Genomic DNA, 8,768 nt, shown 5'->3' with positions numbered 1-8,768 from the left:
GACGGAACCTCTCCGAATTATGTCCTACTAACCCACAACACTCGCAGTACCTAGGTAACTTCTCATATCTAACCTCAAACTCTAATTCTTTTGAGCTACCCAAAGGAGTGAAAGCTACTGTACTTCTAAGAGGTTCATGCAACATAATTTCCACTCACACTCGTAAGTATTTATCAACTATCATCTTATTGCGATGAGACACAGTGATGACCTCACCAAGTTGCTCCCCTAATGTCCGCCCTATAGCCTCCGTTTTAAGCTCGAACGGTAGGCCACGAACCTGAGCCCAAATGGGCATGATGCCGAGGTCGACGTCTGCCGGGTTCCCCTTTTCGTTGAAGGAGGCGAAGATGACGCCATCCCTCTTGAAGTGCCATGGCTGTGCTCTTAGCACCAACCGCTTATCGCCTTCAATGGAGAAGTTGACAATGAACCTCCCATCGACGCTGTCCACCTCCTGGGCGGTGGCAGAGCCTTGCAGCCGCCATGCCGCTGTACGGAGCTCCTCCACAATGGTCCTGGGATTGACTTGGAATGGCGACAGGAGTCGCCCACCACCAGGCAGCCAGACACGGCTTTGTGAGCAGCGTCCATATCGATGATGAGGGGCTGGACTTCCCCCCGGAGCCGATGAGGAGTGGACCTTCCTTTCCCCAGCATAGGCGGGGGAGCAGAGGGTAGAGAGCCGCCACTCCCAATCACCGCCACCGGCGACTGCAACCGCACCAACCGAGAGGTGCTCCCCTCCTCCATTGACCCCTTTCCCTTCTCCCCCTCCGCTCTCTTCCCTAAAGCCACCTCCTGGAGCTTGGATGGACTGGCCATGGTGGAAGGCACTGACGACCAGAGGACAAGAAGGGAAGGAAAGGATTGAACGATGGAAGGAACTACAGCCCCGGAGAAAAAATAGACAGGCCTCTCCCCTGATTCCTCCACTAAATCCTCAACCTCCAAATGCGAAATCAATCCCTCATCAATAGAATTAAAAACCAGATCGAAACGCTTCCCCCCTCCCATGGCTGAAATCTCGTCCGGTCCCCCTTCCTTAACTATAAGAACATGACCCTGAGATCCCTCCTTTCCTTGAGGATAAGCCGAATCCCTCTCACCCGATGGGATCTCCCCTGAAAACTCGCCCAGAACAGTACTCGTTTGCCCCGAAAATTTCTCTAGGAACTCACCTGCTCTTTTCTTCATCTGCATTAGACTACATTTCTGATCCCGCGAAGAACGAACAATCTTCAGCGCTCTCTCTCTCAAAACGCTCCTCTCTTGGGCTCCGAAGAGACTCACTCCCCTCTTCCTCTCCGGCCCCGGCCGGAGATTCATCGTGGTCGGCGCCTCCGCTCCGCCGCCCAGGGGGCGCTCGTCCAGACGGACGCTTTTTTTTTTCTCTCTGCCGTGGCGCTCCTAGTTAGAATGAGGAGCAGACAAATCGTGCAAGATACAAACTTCCAATCCAAGAAAAAAAGAAGAGAAAGAGATAATAACGGGAGAAGAAATAAGAGGGCAGGAGCGTCTTTTCCGTCCCCCGTCCCCCTTCTTCCTTGCGAGCACAGCCCGCAAGTAAAAAAGTAGGGTTTTCTTCCGCCGCTCCCCCCAATCCACCCATCCATCCATCGATCCCCATCCGCCGCCGCCGCCGCCGCATTCCAGCTCCCACCCCCACCCCGACCCCCGGTCTAGACCCCGCGCGCCGCGCCGATGGGGCGCAAGAAGAACGTCGCCATCGACGACGACGAGTACTCCCTGCCGCAGGACGACGAGGCCGCGCCGCCGCCCCCCGCGGAGAAGGAGAAGCCGCCGCCCAAGAAGGGCGGCAAGAAGGGCAAGAAGGGCGGCAAGTCCGCCGCGCACGACGACGACGACGACTACGAGCCCGCCGCCCCGCCTCCCCCGCCGGCGGGGGAGGACGACGAGCCGATCAACGTCGTCTTCACCGGCAAGAAGAAGAAGAAGAAGGGCGGCGGCGGGATGAGCGCCTTCGACGCCCTCGCGGCCGCCGAGGATCCGGACCAGGACGAGGACGAGGCCCCCGCCTCCACCGCCGCATCCGAGCTCGAGGCCGGTAGGTCTGAGGCCAGCGGCGATCTCGACGACGTCGACCTCGATTTCGACTTCAGCAAGTCCAAGAAGAAAAAGAAGAAGGGCAAGGCAGCTCGCCCGTCCGCCGAGGAGGACGAGGAGGAGGCTGCTGCCGCGACGGCGCCGCCCCCAGCTGCTGCCGAGGAAGAGGAGGAGCAGGAGGCTGCGGCCATGGCCGCCAAGAAGCCCCAGAAGAAGAAGAAAAAGAAGGGCGGGTTTACCGTGGACGATGAGGACATCGACAAGCTCCTGGCCGAGATGGAGGATCCTCCCCAACCCACAAAGGAGGCTGAGCCGGAGGAGGCTAAAGGTGGGGATTCTCTGGCTGCCCCTGATGCCGATGATGCCGGCGGAAAGAAATCGAAGAAGAAGAAAAAGAAGGGAGGGTTTACTGTTGATGATGAGGACATTGACAAGCTCCTTGCAGAGATTGAGGACCGGCCTGCTGCCGCTGAGGAGCCTGAGCCCAAGGCAGCCAAGGCAGAGGATACTGTGCCTGCTGCTGCTGCTGCTGCTGCGACCAGTGTGGATGATGCTGAAGGGAAGAAATCGAAGAAGAAAAAGAAGAAGAGTGGAAGGACAGCACAGGAAGAGGAGGATCTGGACAAGCTTCTTGCTGAGCTCGGTGAAGGACCGACACCGGCACCGGAGAAGGAGAAACCATCCCAGGCACTGCCTTCCGCTTCAGCAGTGAAGGAGGACGCTGAAACTGTGGAGGATGGTAATGCAGAGCAGAAGGCCGGGGAGGGAGAAGTAGAGTCCGCTGCTGCCAAGAAGAAAAAGAAGAAGAAAGAAAAAGAGAAGGAGAAGAAGGCAGCAGCAAAGGGGACAGATGCTAAGAAGGAGGAAAAGGAGCCAGAGGCGCCTAAAGGGAAGGTTGACATGAAGAAGCTCCCAAAGCATGTCCGGGAGATGCAGGAGGCTATTGCGAAGAGGCAGGAAGCGGAGGAGCGGAGGAAGAAAGAGGAGGAAGAACGTTTGAGGAAAGAGGAAGAGGAGCGTTTGAGGAAAGAGGAGGAGGAGAAGAAGGCAGAGGAAGCAAAGAGGAGGAAGAAGGAGAGGGAGAAGGAGAAGCTGCTCAAGAAGAAGCAGGAGGGTAAGCTTTTGACAGGGAAGCAGAAGGAGGAGGCAAAGCGGTTAGAAGCCATGAGAAGACAATTCCTTGGTGAGAGTGAAGTTCCAGTAGCTGATGGGGCTGCCCCTGAGATTAAGAAGAGGCCAAAGTATGATAGCAAGAAGAAAAAAGCTCAAACAAAGGCTTCAGAGGCTCAGAAGGCAGCTGAAGAACAACAGCAAGAGGTAAATGAAGCCAACATTGACGAGGAAGAATATGTCATAGTGGACCAGGAATCTCAGTCTCAGGTGGCAGAATCTGAGACAAAAACAGAACCCGACCAAGAGGTGGAAGAGGCAAAACAAGAAGAGGAGGAAGATGAAGATGACTGGGATGCAAAGAGCTGGGACGATATCGATGTGGGTTTGTCGAAGACAAGTGCTTTCGAGGAGGAAGAGGAGAAGGAGGACAAGCCTGTTGCCACGAAGCAGGAAATTTCTAAACCGCAACCTGCAGTGCCTGCTGTAAAAAATGTTGCTCCGCCTGTTGACAACTCTAAAAAGAGTGAAACTGAAAATGTGCGTGCCAACAATGGAGTTGCTAAAAAGAAAGGGAAGAAAGGATCTTCTAAAGATGATGATGCTGACAATGCTAGCGACCTCCGTTCACCAATCTGTTGCATCCTTGGTCATGTCGATACTGGAAAGACAAAGCTGCTGGACTGTATTAGACGAACTAATGTGCAAGAAGGAGAAGCTGGCGGTATTACTCAACAGATTGGAGCTACATACTTCCCAACTGAGAATATTAGAGAGAGAACAAGGGAATTGAAGGCTGATGCTACTCTCAAGGTTCCAGGCCTGCTTGTTATTGATACTCCTGGTCACGAGTCCTTCAGTAATCTGCGTTCTAGAGGTTCAAGTTTGTGCGACATTGCTATTTTGGTTGTCGACATTATGCATGGGCTTGAACCCCAGACAATCGAATCCCTGAATCTCTTGAAAAGTCGAGATGCAGTATTTATCGTTGCTTTGAACAAGGTACTATTCTTTGGATTTTTGTCCCTTTGACCTTCGGCTTCTTTACTGTTCTGCCATTTACTTGTTTGTTTCTTATCACTGTGTGAAGGTTGATCGTCTTTATGGTTGGAAGACCTGCCCCAATGCTCCTATCGGGAAAGCCTTGAGACAACAAAATGATGACGTCAAGTTGGAGTTCAATACGAGGCTTACTGATGTATGTGGACATTATTGCTTCCTACTTTTTTTATATTATGGAAAGAACTACTAGTTGGTGTTGTTCTGATCACATGTATGTGCTTTGTCCAACAGATTGTGACACAATTCAAGATGCAAGGTGTGAACACTGCTTTGTACTACAAGAACAAAGAGATGGAAGATACATTTAACATTGTGCCTACCAGTGCAGTAAGGCATGGTCAACCATTAATCTTATTGGTTCATTCATTCAGATATCTGGCAGCAAGTAAGATATTACTAGCATCTTTTCCTTAACACATAATGCACTTCTCCCTGCAGTGGTGAAGGCATTCCTGATCTGCTTCTACTATTGGTGCAATGGGCACAAAAGACGATGGAAGAAAAGCTTACTTTTGTTGATGAAGTCCAGGTACTGTGCATATATGAGTTTACTAGTCATCACTGTAGAAGAATGCACTTGTATGATCTTATCTTATTCTGTTTAAGTGTACTGTGCATAAATATGCTTGCCGTTGTAGAAGAATGCAGTCTTATGATCTTATCTTCTTGTGTGTCAGTGTACTGTCCTGGAAGTCAAGGTCATCGAAGGTCATGGCACTACAGTTGATGTTGTGCTGGTCAATGGTATGCTCCATGAAGGAGATCAAATAGTCGTGTGTGGTATGCAGGTAAGAATCACCTTTTTGTGTAATTGTAATTGCTGCAGCTAATACATCACCAGCACATGAAGATTCATTATGTTCTCGTTATATATCTATTTAGGGACCCATTGTGACAACCATCAGAGCTTTGTTAACACCACACCCGATGAAGGAGCTTCGAGTCAAGGTGTGTGGCTCATTATACTGTGCCTTTGTTTAATTTATTATTTTAGATCCAATATATTGCTGTTCAACTAGGCTGCCACCTTGAAGATTCATTCTCTTTTGGTGCTTTGATGACTGGGGACCTATTGATTGTTTTGATTAAAACATTTACATACTGGGAGGTTTATATTAAGCATACTTTGTTCAAAAGATTTATGTTCTCATGTCATTTTTGTGCCTACCTCAATTAGTAAATTAATGTCATGCTAACTCTACCAAGAAAGCTTAAGAACATGTTTGGTTTGCAGCCATACTTTGCCAAATGTTAGGCATACACGTGCGGTGAGTGTTTGGATGCAGTCACAGGTGGCATGCCACACTTTCTTAGTCAGTCACCCCACTAGTCATTGACTCAGTTTCCAGCCAACTTTTGCCACAAGTGTGCTGACCAATTTGTCCGAGGGCAACCAAACATATCCTAAATACTTTCCACCTGCCACCTTCTCTTTCTTCGCTAAGTTTGTTTTGTGTTGAGTTTTGTCACTTCAATCAATGCCATTCACCAGCATGAATTTTCCCTTCTTTATATTAATGTATTTCAGTGGAAGGTAGTAGTTATATCTGTATTTCTTCATCTTAGGCACCACCATGCTTACGCCTTACGAAGACACTTAAACCCTTGCATATTATGATCCATTGCTTTCTTTTGCACTAAGATGATTTGAGCCTTTGGTTTACCTTTTAAGTTTTATAGTTGACTAATTCATTGAAACACAAAATTTCAGGGCACCTACCTTCACCATAAGAAGATCAGAGCTGCACAAGGAATTAAAATATCAGCTCAGGTGGGTTCATTAAATTTTAGGCACTTCAGAGTGTAAGTATCAGCACACTTCGGAAAAATAACGAGTGTTCTCTGTCAGGGTCTCGAACATGCAATTGCTGGGACTGCTCTATATGCTGTACGACCTGATGCAGATATAGAGGACCTGAAGGATGCTGTAATGGAAGAGATGTCAAGGGTTAGGAACCGGATCGATAAGAGTGGCGAGGGTGTCTATGTGCAAGCGTCTACGCTTGGGTCATTGGAAGCTCTGACTGAGTTCTTGAAGAGCCCTGCTGTGAATATCCCCTTCTGTGATTTCAGCATAGGCCCAGTGCACAAGAAAGATGTTATGAAGGCCAGTGTTATGCTTGAGAGGAAGAAGGAATATGCAACTATCTTGGCGTTTGATGTCAAAGTGATGCCTGATGCCCGTGATCTTGCAGAAGAGTCTGGCGTGAAGATCTTTGTGGCAGATATAATATACCACCTTTTTGACCAATTCACAGCATACATTAAGAACATAAGGGAAGAGAAGAAGAAGGACAGCGCCGAAGAAGCTGTTTTCCCTTGTGTTCTTAAGATCATGCCGAACTGTGTCTTCAACAAGAAGGATCCAATTGTTTTGGGTGTCGATATCCTTGAAGGAATAGCCAAGGTATTTTGTCTGATCAGTGAAAATTTATATTTTCTCAACCCTTTTTTACTTGATTGGTTAGCTGAGAAGTTATCATTCTAGAATACCCAGTAGCTCTTATTTGGCCTGAACAAATGCCAGTAGGCTCACCATCTAGAAATTAGAAACTGTCATATGTGCCTGTAGACATGAATGTTATGTTTTCCCCTGTGCTATGTTTTCTCATACATCATGGTATTTATGGTCTTTGATCTCCTTCTCAAGCTATTTTTCTAGAATATACTCAGTAGTTAAGAACAAATACCTCATAACCTTAGAAAGTGGAAAGTTAGCTAAAAAAAGGTGGAAACTATCATATATGTATGCGAATTTAATGTCCGAAACACTTGAATATTATCATGGAGCGGTCTTTGTCAAGATATGTATTCCATTTCTCATTTCCCCCTGTCATGTAGGTGGGAACGCCTCTGTGCATACCCTCGAAAGAATTTATCGATATTGGGAAGATTGCCTCCATTGAAATTAATCACAAGCAAGTTGATACAGCCACAAAAGGGCAAAAGGTGGCAATAAAGGTCGGCATTACCCCGTGATACTCTGTTCTGTCTATGCTTGTTAGATTTATCAGGTTCTGTCTGACATATTGTTGTTTCCTGGGTGGTGGCCAGATCATTGGGAGCAACTCTGATGAGCAGCAGAAGAGCTTTGGCAGGCACTTTGAGATGGAAGACGAGCTTGTGAGCCACATAACAAGGCGGTCCATCGACCTTCTTAAGGAGAACTACAGGGCAAGTCCAGCGTTTCTTTCTTGTTTGTGTCCATGTGCATTGGTTTACCCTCCTGGTTCTTCTAGTTCAGCACCACCAGTTAGTGATTTTTTGTTGACTGTCCTGACTAACAGGATGACTTGACGATGGACGACTGGAAACTTGTGATGAAGCTGAAGAAGATACTGAGCATTCCATGAGTCTGTTGACAAAGGCAAGCCGGCGTGACCCCGTCAGCGAAGAGCCCCCCGAGGCCACCTCACCTCGTGGTCGCGGGTCGGCATGACAGAGAGAGTGCGTGCATAAATTGACGAGGGCGGTAATTCCTTTTGTTGCGCCATTCAGACACAAACACGGTGTTTCAGTTTTGATGATGATGATGATACGGTCGGTCGGTCGGAGAGATGATGCGCCTAACTTTATTACAAGTAATAACAGCAGATTTACCTACTTTTGGGAGGGAGTGGCGCTTTTGTTTGGTTTTGATTGATGGCGTTTTGTTGCACTGTGTTAACCTGATGAAGAAGCTGGCGTTGTTTGCTGAGGATATAGCTGTTGAGCTTTTGTTTTGGTGTGATTGAGGCTAGGCATATTCCCGCACTTAGACTGGTTATTAGAATAATTTCAAACAAGGTGGCATAAAGATGCAGGGCATTGAAAATACAACATTTTTTGTCAGGTTAACACAACACACATGGCAAAACAATGCGCGTGATATTCTTGTCTGAAGAAACTTGACAGGCTTTCTATCTAGGCAAACATCAGGCAAGCTGAGTAAATTGCAAAAAACCATCACATTTGTGGACCCTAAATAAAAAATCAAACGAACACCATGTTCAGCTTGTTTGGTTCCACGGGATCCCCGTCCAAAACCGGGGCGTACAGCCCACGGGGCAAGTCAGCCCGTGAAAAACTACGGGAGCCGTTTCCACGGCGCCGTTTTCCACAGCAAACCCCCCCTATTTGACGCCTGCGTGCGCCAAAGTGCTGAAGCGCACGCGGGTGGGCCGGGCCAGTTCGCGGCAGAGCGTGCTGCCCGTTCGTTTTTCCTTCGTTTTCTTCTGCTTGCTTTTTCATTTCGGTTGTGCAACTTAGCCTCTGTTTGTGCAACTGCCTAGCAGTTGATGTGCAACTACCTGGCAGTGAATGTGCAACTTTTTACCTACCCCGTGCATGTGTAGTTTTCACTGATGGCACCTTCAGCCCCAAACTACCTCTGTCTAGTGAGATGTGCGAATTCGTGTGTTGCTCAGGCCAACTGCCTAATAGTTAATGTGCAACTTTCCCCCTGCCTGTGTTATGCTTTCACTGTTTGCTGTATCGGCCAACTGTCTAGCAGTGGATGTGCAACTTTGGATACTGCCATGGCCAATTAT

The 8,768-nt window shown here is 48.2% G+C and overlaps 1 protein-coding gene across 1 annotated transcript; it reads left to right on the top strand.

Annotated features, from left to right (window-relative positions):
- The first annotated feature begins 1,556 nt into the window (after nucleotides 1–1,556).
- Nucleotides 1,557–7,939, top strand: LOC123070760 (eukaryotic translation initiation factor 5B). The gene is made up of 11 exons (XM_044494078.1): nucleotides 1,557–4,179; nucleotides 4,268–4,375; nucleotides 4,471–4,571; nucleotides 4,678–4,768; nucleotides 4,917–5,027; nucleotides 5,122–5,187; nucleotides 5,951–6,010; nucleotides 6,089–6,646; nucleotides 7,081–7,200; nucleotides 7,294–7,413; nucleotides 7,527–7,939. The coding sequence occupies exons 1-11, from the start codon at nucleotides 1,705–1,707 to the stop codon at nucleotides 7,590–7,592; spliced, it is 3,876 nt and encodes a 1,291-aa protein (XP_044350013.1). The 5' UTR covers nucleotides 1,557–1,704; the 3' UTR covers nucleotides 7,593–7,939.
- The last annotated feature ends 829 nt before the right edge of the window (nucleotides 7,940–8,768 follow it).

Source organism: Triticum aestivum, chromosome 1A, assembly GCF_018294505.1.
Source record: "Triticum aestivum cultivar Chinese Spring chromosome 1A, IWGSC CS RefSeq v2.1, whole genome shotgun sequence".
In the NCBI taxonomy this organism is placed as follows: Eukaryota; Viridiplantae; Streptophyta; class Magnoliopsida; order Poales; family Poaceae; genus Triticum; species Triticum aestivum.
Note: the sequence above shows the minus strand (reverse complement) of the source record. Positions and strands in the feature narration are given on the sequence as shown.

Bases quoted from the DNA above. Each gene is read 5' to 3' on its own strand.
- LOC123070760 (XM_044494078.1), top strand. From the start codon at position 1,705: ATGGGGCGCAAGAAGAACGTCGCCATCGACGACGACGAGTACTCCCTG. The intron at 4,376-4,470 runs GTATGTGGACAT...TTTGTCCAACAG, and splicing joins TCAATACGAGGCTTACTGAT to ATTGTGACACAATTCAAGAT. The intron at 4,572-4,677 runs GCATGGTCAACC...TTCTCCCTGCAG, and splicing joins GTGCCTACCAGTGCAGTAAG to TGGTGAAGGCATTCCTGATC.